Source organism: Schistocerca gregaria, chromosome 3 (assembly GCF_023897955.1).
Source record: "Schistocerca gregaria isolate iqSchGreg1 chromosome 3, iqSchGreg1.2, whole genome shotgun sequence".
Lineage (NCBI taxonomy): Eukaryota > Metazoa > Arthropoda > Insecta > Orthoptera > Acrididae > Schistocerca > Schistocerca gregaria.
This window is the reverse complement of record NC_064922.1, coordinates 433,010,366-433,030,745: the sequence shown is the minus strand read 5'-3', so window position 1 is coordinate 433,030,745 and position 20,380 is coordinate 433,010,366. Positions and strand designations below refer to the sequence as shown.

Below are 20,380 nucleotides of genomic sequence, written 5' to 3'. Positions count from 1 at the left end.
TTCCATGTTAGAGCTCATTTTAGTTTCGTCAGTATGTACTGTACTTCCTCGATTCACCGCCAGTTGGCCCAATTGAAGGAAGGTAATGTTGACTTCGGTGCTTGTGTTGACATGCGACTCATTGCTCTACAGTACTAGCATCAAGCACATCAGTACGTAGCATCAACAGGTTAGTGTTCATTACGAACGTGGTTTTGCAGTCAGTGTAACGTTTACAAATGAGGAGTTGGCAGATGCCCATTTGATGTATGGATTAGCACGGGGCAATAGCCGTGGCGCGATACGTTGGTATCGAGACAGATTTCCAGAACGAAGGTGTCGCGACGGGAAGACGTTAGAAGCAATTGATCGGCGTCTTAGGGAGAACGGAACATTCACCCTATGACTCGCGACTGGGGAAGACCTAGAACGACGAGGAGACGTGCAATGGACGAGGCAATTCTTCGTGCAGTTGACGATAACCCTAATGCCAGCGTCAGAGAAGTTGCTGCTGTACAAGGTAACGTTGACCACGTCATTGTATGGAGAGTGCTACGGAAGAAACAGTTGTTTCCGTACCATGTACAGCGTGTGCAGGCACTACCAGCAGATGATTGGCCTTCACGGGTACACTTCTGCGAATGGTTCATCCAACAATGTGTCAATCCTCATTTCAGTGCAAATGTTCTCTTTACGGATGAGGCTACATTGCAACGTGACCAAATTGGAAATTTTCACAATCAACATGTGTGGGCTGACGAGAATCCGCACGCAATTGTGCAATCACGTCATCAACACAGATTTTCTGTGAACGTTTGGACAGGCATTGTTGGTGATGTCTTGATTGGGCCCCATGTTCTTCCACCTACGCTCAATGGAGCCCGTTATCATGATTTCATACGGGATACTCTATCTGTGCTGCTAGAACATGTGCCTTTACAAGTACGACACAATATGTGGTTCATGCACGATGGAGCTCCTGCACATTTCAGTCGAAGTGTTCGTACGCTTCTCAACAACAGATTCGGTGACCGATGGATTGGTAGAGGCGGACCAATTCCATGGCCTCCACGCTCTCCTGACCTCAACCCTCTTGACTTTCATTTATGGAGACATTTGAAAGCTCTTGTCTACGCAATCCCGGTACCAAATGTAGAGACTCTTCGTGCTCGTATTGTGGACGGCTGTGATACAATACGCCATTCTCCACGGCTGATTCAGCGCATCAGGGATTCCATGCGACGGAGGGTGGATGCATGTATCTTCGCTAACATTTCCTGTAACAAAGTGTTTGAAGTCACGCTGGTACGTTCTGTTGCTGTGTGTTTCCATTCCACGATTAATGTGATTTGAAGAGAAGTAATAAAATGAGCTCTAACATGGAAAGTAAGCGTTTCCGGACACATGTCCACATAACATCTTTTCTTTATTTATGTGTGAGGAATGCTTCCTGAAAGTTTGGCCGTACCTTTTTGTAACACCCTGTAGATACTGATAATGTTCATTATTAGGTATACCCTTTTATTTTATTAAACCAGGGACATAGAAACGACGGAGAGGCTTCGTCCCGCGGTACCCCTCAGTTGTTCACAACACCACAACAGGCCACAGCAGTTCACCCACCCCACCGCCGCCCCACACGGAACCCAGGGTTATTGTGCGGTTCTGCCCCCAGTGGACCCACCTGAGAATGTCTCATATCAGACGAGTGTAACCCAATATTTTTGTTTGGTAGAGTAGTTGTGGTGTACCCGTACGTGTGGAAACGGTGTTTGCACAGCAATCGCTGACATAGAGGTACACCCTTCCTCTTCTTTTTGATTTATTGGTATTTCAGGCGTTAAATCTTTAGCCGAGCCAGTTATAGTTCTGGTGTTCATGTACAGCCTTTTTGCTACTGGGATCACAATGTTTTGGAATTCTTTTTTCCATTCTTACCGATACCTTATACCTGTGAATTCTGTGAAATATGTTCCTTAAGTGCTATGGGAGTTTCCAAATTAAATTCTCGTTTATTGTATTATCTCTTTCACTGTGAAAACACCCGCTGTGGGTGATATTCCTTTTCGGAAACCTGCTGGTCCCTCCATTAAAAGTATATCCGAGAGATTACGAAGCATTCCTCTTATTATTTAGATCAGTAAGCACTAATCAGAATACTTGCAGGGATTGGGAAAAAACATAGAAGTACCGCGAGAAATGCATGGTTAAACATAAATCCAGACGCTAGTCATGCCTGCAGATTGCGCTGTCCTATCTGACCACGAGAGGCATCTGTGCAATGTCCTCAACACGTTGTAAGCGTCAGTCTTAGCCAGAGCATGTATGAAATGCATGTTTGACCATCAGCTGCTTTTATATTAAACCAAAATATCGGCCGGTTTCAGTCACAGACTATCTTCACGGATTAGGGTTAAAACAGTTCACGCCACAATAACACAGCCGGCCGGTTCGGCCTAGCGGTTCTAGGCGCTACTGTCTGGAACCGCGCGGCCGCTACGGCTGCAGGTTCGAATCCTGCCTCTGGCGTGGATGTGTGTGCTGTCCTTAGGTTAGTTGCGTTTAATTAGTTCTAAGTTCTGGGGGACTGATGACCTTAGATTTTAAGCCCCATAGTGCTCAGAGCCATTTGAATCCACAATATCACATCTGTGATTACTCAAATAATAGTCACGTCTCATGTGTAGGGCATGTCATGAATTCCAGTATACTAGTAACAAGCATAAACAGAGCAGCACTGAAGAGAAATCGAAAGTCCTGTGTCCTATACTGGAATTCATGACATGCCCTACACATGAGACGTGGCTATTATTTGAGTAATGACAGGCGTTTTGTTGTGGCTTAAACTGTTTTAACACTAATCCGTGAAAAAGGTCTGTGACTGAAACCGGTCGATATTTGGGTTTAAAATAAAAGCAGCTGATGGTCAAACACTCATTTTATACAATACTTGACGGCTGTTGATTGTCACCGCCGAAAAATGTTTAGTCAGAGCAATTTTTCTGTTAGCTGCGAGTGCCTTATGCCGGAGCTACGTAAAATCGAACGTGTGCAAATTGTATGGTGGGTGCTTCTCTAACGTAGATAGAGTTTGACGTCATGCACTATATCATAAAGCGGACTAAAGAGTGTTCTGAGTGATCATGACGGATGGTCATCGAAAAGTATTTTGACGAAAAAGAGGACGAATGCTACATAAGTCACTGCAGAAATGTCTGTCCAACTCGCGAACCCTGCCAGCACCGAAACAACATGAAGGGAATCCATCAGACGGGAATTGCAGGGCAAAATGGAATTCAAAAACCTCTCATTAGTGATGAAGATTCCTATAAATGTACCGAGCGAGGTGGCGCAGTGGTTAGACACTGGACTCGCATTCGGGAGGACGACGGTTCAATCCCGCGTCCGGCCATCCTGATTTAGGTTTTCCGTGATTTCCCTAAATCACTCCAGGCAAATGCCGGGATGGTTCCTCTGAAAGGGCACGGCCGACTTCCTTCCCCATCCTTCCCTAATCCGATGAGGCCGATGACCACGCTGTCTGGTCTCCTTCCCCAAACAACCAAGCAACCATCCTATAAATGGAAAACGTTGTGCCGAAGCCGTAGAAACCGGCCTATGGAGTAATGAAAGAATGTCATTTGGTCGGATGTTTCTTGTTTCTGTTTCCAACTTCCAGACGAGTTTACGTCCTGAGAGTGAAAACTGGCGGTATGTGTAGGGTGGGGGTGGGGGTGGGGGGGGAGGGGAGGGACGTTCGGGGATGGTTTGGGTACCCACGTCGCAGTATTCCACGGGTCCCCTAATTACTGTGCAAGGCCCTTTTATGCCAAGGATTACGTGACCGACTTGGATCATCAGGTCCATCCCATGCCACAATACTTGTTCAGCAATAGTGATGCTGTGTTCAAAGATGACAAGGCCTTTGTGCTTTACTTTGAACAGACGGTGCGTGATAGCTACCTACATTCGTTACCTGTTATTTGAACAGTTTTGGGTGAAGAATGGTACAAAAGTCCCTTGAAAACCGAAGAAGAGCTGTATTTATCCATTTCTAGAGGCAGTTTTTGAATTCCAGCTGTTTTCCTACACCGAATTAGTCGTGGTAATGTGTTGTGCTTTCTGTGCTTCCATGTTTTTGTCCACCCCTTATATACCCTTTTATTTAGCAGTAACGCCTCTTTTTCCGGTCTGTACATGTTAAAGTGACCTTTGGTATTTTCTATTCCTCCAATATGTCATACTTTTCCCAGCATAGTTTAAAGAGGCATAGCATTCTCAGTTCTAAGATAATACCTCCGTGTTTAATAAGGTCAGTATTTATTCCATTCTTAATGATTTCCGGTTTTTTTATGTGTTTAGAACTGTTTTTAAGTTCATCATCCCTATACAATCTATTATGAGCAGCTGTTCTTTAGTATCTGGTTTTGTGGTTTCAGAACTGTGCCGTAGCCCTAAATAATGCGTAAACCAGTCAAATTTTTCTATTACATTCATATATACAGCTCTCTCTTTTTTGCTTAGGTGTTTCATTGATTTGTATACTATTTCTTGTCTTTCACGTATATCATGTTCAGTTATGCTTCCAAAGGTATCCCACTCATGTAATGAATACTTACAGAAGAAATATGATCGGAAAAGAAACGAAGCAAAAGCGATGGTGAGGATAGCACATAGGGCATCAATGGTCACGATTGTAATCACAGTATTGTGTGGAATTCAGTCATGGATTATGGGAAAATTAGAAAAGAAGAGAGTCGAAGGGTATGAGTTGTGGTGTTACATAAAGATATCGAAAAAGGTAAGAAAAGTAGATGTTATCCGCAGAATCGGCGAGAAAAGTAAAGTAAGGATCACTGGAAAGAGAGAAAGGACTTGTGCTAAGACTTCAGGGAATAACATCCATTAAACAAGAGAGAGGTGTAGACGTTAAAAGGTTTAGTGGAAGCTAGAGATTGGAATATATCCAACAAACAACTAAGAACTTTTGGTGCAAGAGTGCAAGTACTACCCTAAAATGAAGAAGTTGACGTGGAAGAGGACGTTGTGGCTGTCACTTCAAACCACTCAGAAAACTGATAACCCAAAGAAAGGAATGGAAAAGGTTGTCCAATCCTGTACCTAGATCAGCATTATGCTCCCACACATCTGTTTAAAACTAGTCTAAAAATTTTTTCTCTCTTATCACATTATTCATTGCGCTTACTTATCTTAATTACTGTCTTTTATCAAGCCTATAAACAATTTTGATGTAACAGGAATTCAGTGTTTTTTGTGTTGTGTGTTTGTAAGTTATTCTACACTGAGATGACAAAAGTCATGGGATGCCTCCTAATATCGTGTCGGACCTCCTTTTGCCCGGCGTAGTGCAGCATTTCGACGTGCGATGGACACAAGAAGTCGCTGGAAGTCCGCCCCAGAATTATTAAGTCATGCTGCCTCTATAGCCGTCCAGAACTGCGAAAGTGTTGCCAGTGCTGGATGTTGTGTACTAACATGTTCCATGTGATTCATGCTGGGCGATCAGGGTGGCCAAATCATTTGCTCGAATTGTCCAGAATGTTCTTCAAACCAACAGGGAGCAATTGCGGCTCGGTGACATGACATCGTTGTTTGGGAATGAAGTCCATAATGGATGCAAATGGCCTCCAAGTAACCGAAAGTATCCGTTTGCAGGTTCAGTTGGACCAGAGAACACAGTCCACTCCACGTAAACACAGTCCACACCATTATGGAGGCACCAGAAGCTTGCACAAAGGCTTGTTGGCAAGCTGGGTCCATGGCTTCGTGCGGTCTGGGCGACAGTCGACTCCGCCATCACCTCTTACCAACAGAAATTGGGACTCATCTGACCAGGTGACTGTTTTCCACCCGTCGAGAGTCCAACTAATATGATCACGAGACCAGGAGAGGCGCAGCCAGCGATGTTGTACTGCTAGCAAAAGGCACTAGTGTCGGCCGTCTGATGGCATATCCTACCAGCGTCATGTTTCACCGTAGTGTCCTAATGTATACGTTCGTCGTTCTTCCCACATTGATTTTTGCGGTTATTTCACTCAGAGTAGCTTGTCTGTTAGCACCGACAACTCTACGCAAACGCCGCTGCTCTCGGTCGTTACGTGAAGGCCGTCACCCACTGCGTTATCCATGATGAGAGGTAATGCCTGAAATTTGGTATTCTCGGCATACTTTTGTCACTGTTAATCTTGGAACATTGAAACCCCTAACGATTTCCGTTCCACGTTCAAAGTCTGTCAATTCCCATCGTGTGGCTATAATCCCATTGGAAACCTTTTCACATGAATCACCTGAGTATAAATGACAGATCAACCAGTGCACTGTCCTTTTACACTTCGTGTAAGCGATACTATCGCCATCTTTATATTTGCTTATAGCTAGCCCATGACCTCTGGCACCTCGGTATACAGGGCAGTCGAAAGAAAGTAAAATGAAAAGGACATTCATGGAAAAAAGTAAACAGACCGTTTAATATTTCAAAAATAACCACTATAACAGTTAAAACGATTATCCTACTGTTAAATATGACGGTCAATGTCTTCCTCAATACAATTTTTACGATTAACTACGACACCATGATTGTATCCAGGCGGGCATGTTTTCGAACAAAGCAAATCAACGAGTTTCTATCTTCGCAACTCAAAAAAATGAGCAAATAGCATGGGGAGAGACTGTGATTGTATAGAGGATGTGTGAGGGCTTCCCAGCAAAACTTTTCCAGTGTATTGGAACAAGCTTGGCGACCTTTGGACGATTTCTTTGGGGCTAATTGGGGCCCACTTGGATACAATCATGTTCAACAGGCAACCACAAATATTTCTCCATGAAGACTTTGACCGTCCTGTCTCAGAGTGGGAAAACGTATTAACAGTTACGGCGATTAGTTTTGAAAAACTATACAGTTTACTTTCTTTTGCATCCCTCTCTTTGATTGCCCCTTTAAAACAAGGCAATATTACTTTCAGGTTTTTATTTTACGTCATGTCTCACCTGCGTTTCATGTAAGAATACGAGATAATCAGTGAAAATTTTCGAGATAATCAGTGGATAGTTTATTCATGTGGGTTACCAAATGAATTACATTCTAAACTTTGTACTTTAATTTTATTTACAGGAGTCGAGTTGGCCAGTATCAAACGCCGTTCTTCCGTCAATTTTGTGTCCTTCATGTCTTACTGCCTTGGTATAATTGCCATATCATTATTGGCTTGGTTACTCAAGAACTGGGTGCACTTCACTCTGGTTGCGTCTGTCCCTTGTTTTATTCCACTACTGCTTCAAAGGCAAGTATATCAGATATACAGGGTGGGACAAATAAAAGTGGTCTGGACGAGTGGAAATGATTTGTGGCAGCATTAACGGAGGAGGAAAAGACCTATAGTTACTTAGGATGGAGCAAATGACCATACAGCCGGCCGAACGCTGGAACATTTTTACACAATCTTCAGGTGTGACAGAGTTGTTAGCCGAGATCAGTCTGGTTGCGGCCCTAGCTGGAAACCTGGGTCACCTGATCTGTCAATGTGTGATTACTTTGTGAGGGAAGCCTTCAAGTCTAAGATGTATCCCATCAACCCTCATAATCTTCAAGAACAGCAGCAAAACATTTCGGATGAGACTACAGCAATTCCAACTGTACAGCTTCGATCTGCCTCCAGTAACTTGCTGACTAGGTCACAGAAGTGAAAATAAATGAATGGTGGTCACTTTCAGCAGCTGCTATAGTCAGGTTAGTATATCCATTCCTCTGCTGTGTTTCTTTGTACCCTGGAACTATGTTGTCCGGGCCACTTTTATTTGCCCCACCCCGTACAAACTGCAGAGTGCACTTAAAGTGATTAACTGAAAATGCCCCTTGTTCAGCTCTAAAGTAAAAATGAAAATTAATTTTCTGACATTAAATACTTTCCAAATAGTTTCATTATTACACATAAGATTGAATATAGTGTTCATTCAGTCCATAATAGAGAAATTATCACAAAGACAGAAGAAAATTTTGTCTCTCATAACAGTCTCATTTACTAATGCGTAGTTGTTAAATTCCGATACTTCACTGTATTTTGGTAGGCATCAAACCAATAAGAGTCCATGTTATTTGATTTCAGAAGCTGGTATTTATTATATATAATTCTCACCATTCCCGTTTAAAGAGAAAAACATTAAAGCGTGTATTTAAAAATATATATTTCTCGCCATTCCCGTTTAATGAGAAAAACATTAATGTCTCTCTTGATTTTAGACATAGAAATTTGTGAATAATATTCAGAATGAAAAGATGTCAGTGATAAGATTCACTAATGCCATGGCTGTCCTCAGTGAAGGTAAAGAGTAACTGCAGGATGTGTTAAAGATGATCTAATGGGCACACACTGTTGGCTGAGAGTAAACAGAACAATGAATGAAAGGAACGATGAGTAGCAGGAATGAGACTGGCAATAAACGTAGCGTCAAAATTGACTATCATATGACAGATGAAGCAAGGAGGATATAATGAGTTGACTAACAGGTCGCAAGTGGGATATCCTGGTAAAAATAAGCCTGTTAGCTTCAAACAGTGGTAGTTCCGTGGGGTTATACAAATATTTATTAGTACTTAAGAGGCCAACTAGTTAGGATGTGGAATAGAAGGCTGGGTTCGGTTGTTAACGAGTGTATTTGGTTAACCATTAGACGGTTTTATGTTCAATACAAACGTCGCAAACACAGCTTTAACACTTTAGAAATGCAAATAGTTTAAAACTAATTTTGAACTCGAAATTGAGGACCTCGATGATGTCTGTCAAATTTTAAGATGGGCGACGCTTGGAAAGGACAAAGTATTAACTGGCAGCTCAAAGATTATTGAATAAACGCCAAAAACAAGATATAAAAAGGTCGAAAACAATCATAACACCACTGTGCGAATGACGCCTAGAATTAGTCACTCCATAAGACCACTAAAGAAATTCATAAGCAACAGCTTGGAAACACTGTCAGGGCCAGTAATAGCCTGCAAGGCCTTTGCATACCGTCCAAATGCAGACTCACATCACCCCACACCCGTCCGCTGCCTCGATACTACTTGCTCGGTCCAGCCGAAGAGAGCCGTCCACCGCCAAGGTGTTGTTGCTTCACCCAGAGACACATCCCACCTGCTGCTAGAGCACCGCTGTCCACTCCTCAAGGAACGGGCAGCGCCCTCTTCCCAATTGGAGGAGCAGTACAGCGGGCAGTTTAAAGTCGGTGGGCCGCGGGAAAGAGGCGGCAGGGGGCGGTGGATGGATGTGAGAAAGGTGGGGGGGGGGGGGGGGGGGGGCGGAGGGCGGAAACGGATTAATGCTTAAACACAAGAACAACAAAGACCTTACGCTATGTTAAATAGATACCAAATATCCCATGTTAAGACTTGGTTACGATGACAAGCAAGATGTCAATCCATTCAAATGGTGTTACTGCCCTTCCCGATTACATTTACATTAGGAATACTGATAAAAACAATAATTATTCATTGTCCCGAACAGGCCTTAGTTTGAGGGAGATAGACTCGTAGTATTCTCTGAGCTTTGGGATCCCCGAGCGGGACGGCCACTTGAGTAACCAATATTATGGCCTTCAGATTCCCTCAAAACTGGGGCAACAATGTGGTCAATCCTGTTTGCAGCCCTACCAGTTATGAATCCACATCTTAGTCTCGTGATTCAGTGAGGCTGGCCGACTTCTCTGCTTAAATCTCACAATTCCAATGGATGTGTTCGTGTATGTGTGTGTGGGGGGGTGGGGGGGTGGGGGGGGGGTGGAGGAGGATTCTCCCACAAGTAAAAGTCGCGAATTAAAAGTCAGCGAAAAATTAGGGAATTTTGTATTAAAAATTGTGGTATGGTGTTCATAAAGTACAGACCCTTGATAGTACTCGTTAAGAAAAATGCATTGGTATTACTAGTACGGTGGTCATAAAGTAGACCGTTGATAGTACTCGTTAAGAAAAATGCGAGGACTGTACTAAAATTTCTATATTCTAGACTCCTATTACACTTCAGTACCGATCTGAAAAGTATATTGTTAATCAAAGATAACAACAACTAACGAAATTAGTTTTTTTAAATTTATTTTGTTTGTATTGGGCAGAACGTACAACCTCCTCCCTGCCCCTCGGTAGTACACGTTATGCAAAATGCGTTGGTACCGCTAGGTTGATAACATGGGTGTGTTTAAAATTTGCCCTGGCCATTCTCCAATTCTCCCGGATGTGCATCTCACTGATCCGGTGCGGGAGTAGACTTTTAATATTCTACAATTTGCTTAGTGAACAACTGGGATTAAAAGCAAACATGAGAGAAACTGGAGTTTGCTTAAGAGCCTGGTGGAATGCGGTATTCCAGAGAAACGAAACCCCACTCAAGAACTGACCTATGAGTTCACGGCTAGAAACTAGGATACACTGGAAAGTTAGGGCTCCGAATTTTTTATGTGAAAACTAGAAAATATATTTTTTATAAACCTACTTCATTAAGGTCCTACATTTTGTTCTTTATGTCTACATATTTATTTCTCAATATAATCTCCTGGCGACCAACACATTTCTCCCAACGAGAGACCAGTTTGTTGATACCGTCATGTAGAAAGTAACGGAGTCACAGCCTCATCTCTGCTGGTACCGCTTCATCACAGTCAAAGTAAAGTCCTCGAAGGTGTTCTTTAAGTTTTGCTAACAGACCAAAATCGGATGGAGCTGAGTCTTGACTGTATGGAGGATGATCGATAACAGCGAACCCAAGACGTTGGATCCTTGCAGATGTCACCGCGCACGTGTAGTAGTGTCATTCTGGATAGTGTGCCCCAAGTGTGGACCAGCTCCTCGATTATGTAGATTCAGTTTCTATGCACCTTAGCGGGCCACCTAATTTTCTTCTGTAACACCGCAACTCAATTGTTTCAATTGTTTCCGGTGCGGTTTTCCCACAATCCATGCTTCACTACCATACAATGCATTGCTCAAAACGTACATTCTCAGAAATTTCTTCCTCAAATTAAGGCCTATGTTTGATACTAGTAGACTTCTCTTGGCCAGGAATGCCGTTTTCGCCCGTGCTAGTCTGCTATTGATACCCTCCTTGCTCCGTCCGTCATTGGTTACTTTGCTGCCTAGGTAGCAGAATTCCTTAACCTCATTTACTTCTTGAACATCAACCCCGATGTTAAGTTTCTCGCTGTTCTCATTTCTGCTACTTCTCATTACTTTCGTCTTTCTGCGATTTACCCTCAATCCATATTCAGTACTCGTTAGACTATTCATTCAAAGTAGGGGATAATTTAATTCTTCTTCACTTTAACTCAGTACAGCAATGACACCAATGAATCGCGTCATTGATATCCTTCCATCTTAAATTTGACTCTTTCTTTTATTGCTTCTTCGATGTACTACCCGAGTCGAGGAAGCAGCGCATTAGCGCTATCGGCTACCCTGGCGGGTACCTAACCGCTCTCTTTCTGCATTTAACAATGGAAGTCCCGTAGCACTGTTGATGTTACCACACTTGATATTAATTTCACCGAAAGTTGTTTTGATTTTCCTACATGCTTAGTCAGTCCTTCCCACAATCATTTCTTTTTCGATTTCTTCACATTTTTCATGCAGCCATTTCGTCTTAGCTTTCTACATTTCCTGCTTATGTCATTCTTCAGCGACTTGTATTTCTGTATTCCTGAATTCCCTGAACATGTTTGTACTTCCTTCTCCCATCAATCAATTGAAGTATTTCTTCTGATACCCATGGTGTCTTCCTAGTTACCTTCTTTGTACGTATGTTTTCTATTCTAACTTCTGTGACTGCCCTTTCCGGTGATTTTCATTCGTCTTGAACTGTACTGCTTACTGAGGTATTCCTTATTGCTAAATCTCTAGCCTTAGAAAACTTCAAGCGTATCTCGTCATCCCTTAGTACTTCTGTATCTCACTTCTTTGCTTATTGATTCTTAATGACCAATCTCTTAAACTTCAGCCTACTCTTCATCAAGATTAAATTGTGATCTTTGTCCGTATCTGCTCCTGGGTACGCCTTTCAATCCAATATCTGATTTCGGAATCTCTGTCCCAACATGACGTAATTTAACTGAAATCTCCTCGTATCGACTGGCATTTTCCAAGTATACCTCGTTCTCTTGTGATTCTTGAAAAGTGTGTTCGCTATTACTGGCAGAACTCAATTAGTCTTTTTCCTCTCTCATCCCATGTCCCCAGGCCATATTCTCCTGTAACGTTTTCTTCCACTGAAAATGCGTTCTTGTCCCCTATGATTAGTAGATTTTAATCTCCCTTTACGTAGTGTGTTATTCTCTCCATATCCTCATATACTTTCTCTGTGTCTTCATCTTCAGCTCGCGACGCCAGCACGTATACCTGAAGTACCGTTGCCGATGTTGGTTTAATATCGATTCTGCTAAGAACGACGCTATCCCTTAACTGTTCACAGTTACTCACTCTCTGCCGCTCCTTCCTATTCATAACGAATCCTACTCCCGTTGTACCATTTTCTGCTGCTGTTGATATTACCCTATACTCATCTGACCTAAAATCTTTGTCTTCTTTGCATTTCAATTCACTGACTTCTACTGTATTTAGAGTGAGCCTTATCACTTCCCTTTTCAGATTTTATAGCCTCCCTACCACGCCAGTCATCTGAAATTCAACGCCGCGGCTCGTAGAACGTTACCCTTTCATTGGTTATTTGACCTTTTTCTCAGGGTGCCTCCCCCTTGGCAGTCCCCGGTCGGAGATGCGAATCCGGGACTATTCCGGAATCTTCTGCCAATGGAGAGATCATCATGACACTTTTCAATTACAGGCCACATGTCCGTTGGATACACGTTGTGTGTCTTTAATGCAGTGGTTTCTATTGCCTTCTGCGTCCTCATGATCATTGCTGATTCTTCTGTCTTCAGGGGCAGTTTCCCACCACAAGGACATGTGAATGCCCTAAACTTCTGTCCCCTCGTCCGCTGTCTTTGACAACGGCAATGCTGATTATTAACTTCATAATTCAAGCGATGAGATGTTTCGAACACGAGACCGAGGACGTTTTGATTACTAATCAAATACGCTACCGACAGACCACAGAAATGATCGGAAACGAAATCTGGGGGAGGAAGGGAGGGGGAGGTGGAATAGGGACATATGTCCAAATCGTAGACTATCAAGCAATGAGCAGTAGCTCTCACTGTAGCCTCTTTTGTCGGGAATGACCAACAAAAACTTGTAAGCAGATTGGCTTGCACACCCCTCAAAGCTTACATACTTGGACAAACGTTCTAATGCCTTTGCCCGTCCTCATCCTACATTTAAACACTCCAAAATGACGACGAACCGATAACTCTTGATAATATTTGAGTACAATGGAGATGAAACTGGAGAAAATCATAATCCTAACATTTCAGCTTTCATGAAAAATCTGCCAACATTTTTCAGTTGATACCAGAGCATCCTTTCATGCATCCTCTGCTTATCTTTATTCACATTAAACTTGAGATCTTCATCTTGATACACCGCCATATTCTCCACAAGAAGGGCAAGTCACATAAAGATTGTACTGCATAAGCCACCGGACACTTACGTACAGGGTATTCCTGCAACACCGGACAGGAGTGCATTAGTCTGAAGCAGTAATCTGGAATTGGCAGGACTGGCGTGCTGACCATGACACTTTTTAAACACTGAAACAATGGCACTCACCCCACTGTAATTTTTTTCCGCATATCCTGTGTCCATTCATGGCGCTTGTAAACTAGGTAAATTTAATTCGCGAAAATAATTACCACGCCGATAAATCAAAGTATGTTTTTGGTTAGTGCTAATGCCGCCGGGTGACACAATATGACCTAAAAATCACGTTTGAGATTGCATTGTTTAATAATAAATCTGGGCCGACGAAATCGCCCCGAAACCTGGGCTGTATGTTGAGAATGACCCCCAGAACATTCACTAAAAATCAGAAAGTGGTCATAATAATGATCTGCAAACCTTATTCTCCGAAAGAGGGACTAAACTGCGTCTCTATTTGAAAGCCCAAAACTTACTCTCTTGAACTCATCCATGACAAAGACAGCCAACGGCTTTGATTCCTCTGGAATTGGGATCTGACAAGACGCCTGATTGAGACCTAAGGTAGTAAATTTTTGGATCTCACTGAACCACAACAAAGCGAAAATATAAATTGGCTAACAAGATGAACTGCAAAATAAATAAATAAATAAACAAAAAGGTGAAGAGTATGATGAGGGCAGAGGCCTTAAATATCCCTCCACGAGCAAATTGTCAGTTTCTTCAGTGGTATCGGGGGCTAAAAGTAGATGAGGAAGACTCATAAGCGGTAATTGGTCCATGAGCTGAATTTTGTACTCATCTTGCTTGATCACCCGCAGTTTGTTGGTAAGCATATCATTAAAGGGCTCACTTAAAAGTCTTAATTTTGTAGCTTTCTGGGGCAAGAGGTGATGAAATTCGAATTGCCCACATTCACAACCACACAATATCATTTGTACTCACTGAAATTAAGGGAACATGGGGAATGGAAACGAACAATTCTCTTACAGAAGAGATGAACCTCTGTGATCCTACGACACCAGGCTTAAGTTGTTCCTCCCTGAAAGATTTATGCAAAGCCAATACTGGGCAGCCCTACTCCCAATAGCTGGTGTTCCTACTCTCAAAATATTTCTGGGTCAGTTGGGAATTATGAACAGCAGCAACAGTTTTTCAAGCAAGATACCTGCCCAATGGCCACAGAGTCATCGACTTTGTAAGTGTCCCGAGCTGAAGACACCATGTTTCATCACCTATTAAGAGCCAAGATATGAAGCCTGGGTCTCTAGGGGCCGATCTTTTTATTTCCCTACAATATTCACTTTCTGATCGTCAGAGAGTGAATGGAGCACAAAACGACAACAGATCTTCTTTTACACCAAATTTTCAGTTATAATGCTATACAAAGTGGTTGTGCGAATTCTAATGAGCTCCTCCATTCAACTGGTAGTTGCACAACGATAATTTCGAAGAATTTCAGTCACTTTTTGAACATTTTTTCGACTGGAACTATCGACGATGCTCCTGATTAGATTTGATTAAATTGGATGCACTTGTCGTTCCAATTGATCCACAGTGAGAAAATTCTCTGGGAAGAGGAACTTGTCATAAAACAAGAATACACTATAAATGTTACAAAATAAGAACAGAGATGCTAATATACCTTCAGCAGATCCCAAATCAAAAACAAAATCTTAAGTATATTTACATTTAAAAGGCTGTAAAACTTCTCACCACATATTAAATGTTTAATATATTTATGTACATATAATAATTCTTAGGCTGTTAGAGCCATGCATCATCATATAAAAAAATAAAACGAAAGAAATTTAGGGTACGTATGCACAATGATCGCATTACTGCCCAAAATTAGTACACAAGTTAGATTGTAAATAATATTCACATTATGACACACACGCATCAATCGGTTCTGCTAAGAAATTCGTCAGTGGAGTAGAAGGAGTTGGTTGCCAATAAATCCTGTAGACTCTTCCCAAACAGAACTTTAGTATTAGTTAAACTTTGTATGTCTGCTGGCATGTCATTGAAATTTGTGTCACTGAGTAGTGGAAACCTAGCTGAATTAAAGTAAGTGACTTCAAATGATTTGGAAGTTATTATTTCTAGTATTGATTCCATGGATACTGATCCTATGAACTGAGCAGTTGGTTTGAAAAAAAAATTACAAATTTCATTAATGAATTAATACACACACAAAAAAAAGTTTTGCATCACCCCAGTTCCCAGAAGTCCTGAAGAGAGACGTTGACTGTGGATATTGTATCACAGACACAGTCCCTTTGACTGTTCAGAGATGTCACTAAACACGCCCAAAGATGTAAACAACCATGAATGAGCAGCGACTGTTAGACGGAGGGGGTCCGACAGCCGATCAGTTCAGACCTTCCACCAGGAAGGAGGTACATGGCTCATGTTATCTGTAGTTCAACCATGCCTAGACGGTCAATACCGCGGTTCTATCGCGTCCGCATTGTTACTTTGTGCCAGGAAGGGCTCTCAACAAGGGAAGTGTCCATGCGTCTCAGAGTGAACGAAGGCGATGTTGTTCGGACGTGGAGTAGATACAGAGAGACAGGAGCTGCCGATGACATGCCTCGCACCCCACTGTAATTTTTTTCCGCATATCCTGTGTCCATTCATGGCGCTTGTAAACTAGGTAAATTTAATTCGCGAAAATAATTACCACGCCGATAAATCAAAGTATGTTTTTGGTTAGTGCTAATGCCACCGGGTGACACAATATGACCTAAAAATCACGTTTGAGATTGCATTGTTTAATAATAAATCTGGGCCGACGAAATCGCCCCGAAACCTGGGCTGTATCTTGAGAATGACCCCCAGAACATTCACTAAAAATCAGAAAGTGGTCATAATAATGATCTGCAAACCTTATTCTCCGAAAGAGGGACTAAACTGCGTCTCCATTTGAAAGCCCAAAACTTACTCTCTTGAAATCATCCATGACAAAGACAGCCAACGGCTTTGATTCCTCTGGAATTGGGATCTGACAAGACGCCTGATTGAGACCTAAGGTAGTAAATTTTTGGATCTCACTGAACCACAACAAAGCGAAAATATAAATTGGCTAACAAGATGAACTGCAAAATAAATAAATAAATAAATAAAAAGGTGAAGAGTATGATGAGGGCAGAGGCCTTAAATATCCCTCCACGAGCAAATTGTCAGTTTCTTCAGTGGTATCGGGGGCTAAAAGTAGATGAGGAAGACTCATAAGCGGTAATTGGTCCATGAGCTGAATTTTGTACTCATCTTGCTTGATCACCCGCAGTTTGTTGGTAAGCATATCATTAAAGGGCTCACTTAAAAGTCTTAATTTTGTAGCTTTCTGGGGCAAGAGGTGATGAAATTCGAATTGCCCACATTCACAACCACACAATATCATTTGTACTCACTGAAATTAAGGGAACATGGGGAATGGAAACGAACAATTCTCTTACAGAAGAGATGAACCTCTGTGATCCTACGACACCAGGCTTAAGTTGTTCCTCCCTGAAAGATTTATGCAAAGCCAATACTGGGCAGCCCTACTCCCAATAGCTGGTGTTCCTACTCTCAAAATATTTCTGGGTCAGTTGGGAATTATGAACAGCAGCAACAGTTTTTCAAGCAAGATACCTGCCCAATGGCCACAGAGTCATCGACTTTGTAAGTGTCCCGAGCTGAAGACACCATGTTTCATCACCTATTAAGAGCCAAGATATGAAGCCTGGGTCTCTAGGGGCCGATCTTTTTATTTCCCTACAATATTCACTTTCTGATCGTCAGAGAGTGAATGGAGCACAAAACGACAACAGATCTTCTTTTTCACCAAATTTTCAGTTATAATGCTATACAAAGTGGTTGTGCGAATTCTAATGAGCTCCTCCGTTCAATTGGTAGTTGCACAACGATAATTTCGAAGAATTTCAGTCACTTTTTGAACATTTTTTCGACTGGAACTATCGACGATGCTCCTGATTAGATTTGATTAAATTGGATGCACTTGTCGTTCCAATTGATCCACAGTGAGAAAATTCTCTGGGAAGAGGAACTTGTCATAAAACAAGAATACACTATAAATGTTTACAAAATAAGAACAGAGATGCTAATATACCTTCAGCAGATCCCAAATCAAAAACAAAATCTTAAGTATATTTACATTTAAAAGGCTGTAAAACTTCTCACCACATATTAAATGTTTAATATATTTATGTACATATAATAATTCTTAGGCTGTTAGAGCCATGCATCATCATATAAAAAAATAAAACGAAAGAAATTTAGGGTACGTATGCACAATGATCGCATTACTGCCCAAAATTAGTACACAAGTTAGATTGTAAATAATATTCACATTATGACACACACGCATCAATCGGTTCTGCTAAGAAATTCGTCAGTGGAGTAGAAGGAGTTGGTTGCCAATAAATCCTGTAGACTCTTCCCAAACAGAACTTTAGTATTAGTTAAACTTTGTATGTCTGCTGGCATGTCATTGAAATTTGTGTCACTGAGTAGTGGAAACCTAGCTGAATTAAAGTAAGTGACTTCAAATGATTTGAAAGTTATTATTTCTAGTATTGATTCCATGGATACTGATCCCATGAACTGAGCAGCTGGTTTGAAAAAAAATTACAAATTTCATTAATGAATTAATACACACACCAAAAAAAGTTTTGCATCACCCCAGTTCCCAGAAGTCCTGAAGAGAGACGTTGACTGTGGATATTGTATCACAGACACAGTACCTTTGACTGTTCAGAGATGTCACTAAACACGCCCAAAGATGTAAACAACCATGAATGAGCAGCGACTGAGGGGGTCCGACAGCCGATCAGTTCAGACCTTCCACCAGGAAGGAGGTACATGGCTCATGTTATCTGTAGTTCAACCATGCCTAGACGGTCAATACCGCGGTTCTATCGCGTCCGCATTGTTACTTTGTGCCAGGAAGGGCTCTCAACAAGGGAAGTGTCCATGCGTCTCAGAGTGAACGAAGGCGATGTTGTTCGGACGTGGAGTAGATACAGAGAGACAGGAGCTGCCGATGACATGCCTCGCTCAAGCCGCCCGAGGGCTACTACTGCCGTCGATGACTGCTACCTAAGGATTATGGCTCGGAGTAACCCTAACAGCAACGCCACCATGTTGAATAATGCTTTTCGTGCAGCCACAGGACGTCGTGTTACGACTAAAACTGTGCGCAACAGGCTGAATGATGCACAACTTCACTCCCAACGTCCATGGCAAGGTCCAGCTTTGAAACCACGACACCATGCAGCGTGGTACAGATGGGCCAACAACATGCAGAATGGACCGCTCAGGATTGGCATCACGTTCTTTTTAGCGACGAGTGTCACGTATGCCTTCAACCAGACAATCGTCGGAGACCTGTTTGGAGACAACCTGGTCAGGCTGAACGCCTTAGACACACTGTCCAGAGAGTGCAGCAAGGTGGAGGTTCCTTGCTGTTTTGGGGTAGCATTATGTGGGGTCGACGTACGTAGCTGGTGGTCATGGAAGGCGCCGCAACGGCTGTACGATAAGTGAACGCCATCCTCCGACCGATAGTGCAACAATATCGGCAGCATATTGGCGAAGCAATCTTCTTCTTGGACGACAATTTGCGCCCTCATCGTGCACATCTTGTGAATGATTTCCTTCAGGATAATGACATCGCTCGACTAGAGTGGCTAGCATGTTCTCCAGACATGAACCCTATCGAACATGGCTATAATGGATTGAAAAGGGTTGTTTATGGACGACGTGGCCCACCAGCCACTCTGAGGGATCTACGCCGAATTGCCATTGAGGAGTGGGACAATCTGAACCAACAGTGTCTTGATGAACTTGTGGATAGTATGGCTCGACGAATACAGGGATGCATCAATGCAAGAGGACGTGCTACTGGGTGTTAGAAGTTCCGGTGTGTACAGCAGTCTGGACCGTCATCTCTGAAGGGCTCGCTGTATGGTGATACAACAGGCAATGTGTGGTTTTCATGAGCAATAAAAAAGGCGGAAATGATGTTTATGTTGATCTCTATTCCAATTTTCTATATGGGTTCCGGAACTCTCGGAACCGAGGTGATGCAGAACTTCTCTTGATGTGTGCATATTGGGGAGCAGTAATTAGTGTTCCCAGTTCCTTAAACAGCCCGCCTTGGAATGTTTTTGAGTTCACACCATAAATAATTCGTACTGCACGTTTTTGGATCCGGAAAAATTTTTCTTGGCTTGTTGAGTTACCCCAGGAAACAATCCCTTACGACATTATGTAACGAAAGTTATTATAGTACGCTAGCTTTTTTTTTATTTTTGTGTCACTTACGTCTGACAATATTCGCATAGGAAACAGATTTATTTAGGTGCTTCAGCAGTTCTGTGGTATGCTCCTCGTATTTAAATTTATTATCAAGTTGTAACTACAAGAATTTAACACTGTGAATATCTTATACCTGCTTGTCGTCATATATTGGGCATATAATCGCAGGAAACCTTTTACAAGTTCTGAACTGGATGTAGTATATTTTTTCAAGGTTTGGTGACAGAGAATTGGTTAGGAACCATTTTTAATGTCCATGAAAATTTCATTATCGACATTGCTAAGACTATACTTGATTCACTATTTACTGCAATGTTATATCATCTGCAAATAAAACAAACTTGGTGCCTGGTAATGTTACTGATGCTAAGTCATTGATATACACAAGAAAAAGTAAGGGCCCTAAGATTTAACCTTGAGTGCACCTAAGGTCAAAACTTGGGGACCAAAGAAAACATTTTCCCGGCACAGCCAGTTAAGGGT

General features: G+C 42.2%; 1 protein-coding gene across 1 annotated transcript in view; it reads left to right on the top strand.

The window, feature by feature from the left end:
- The window catches only part of LOC126354878 (carcinine transporter-like), a 109,476-nt gene that overhangs the window by 41,743 nt on the left and 47,353 nt on the right, over positions 1 to 20,380 (top strand). The window contains exon 5 of the mRNA XM_050004896.1: positions 7,112 to 7,280. Coding sequence (XP_049860853.1) covers positions 7,112 to 7,280 — 169 coding nt within the window. The remainder of the gene's footprint in view (positions 1 to 7,111; positions 7,281 to 20,380) is intronic.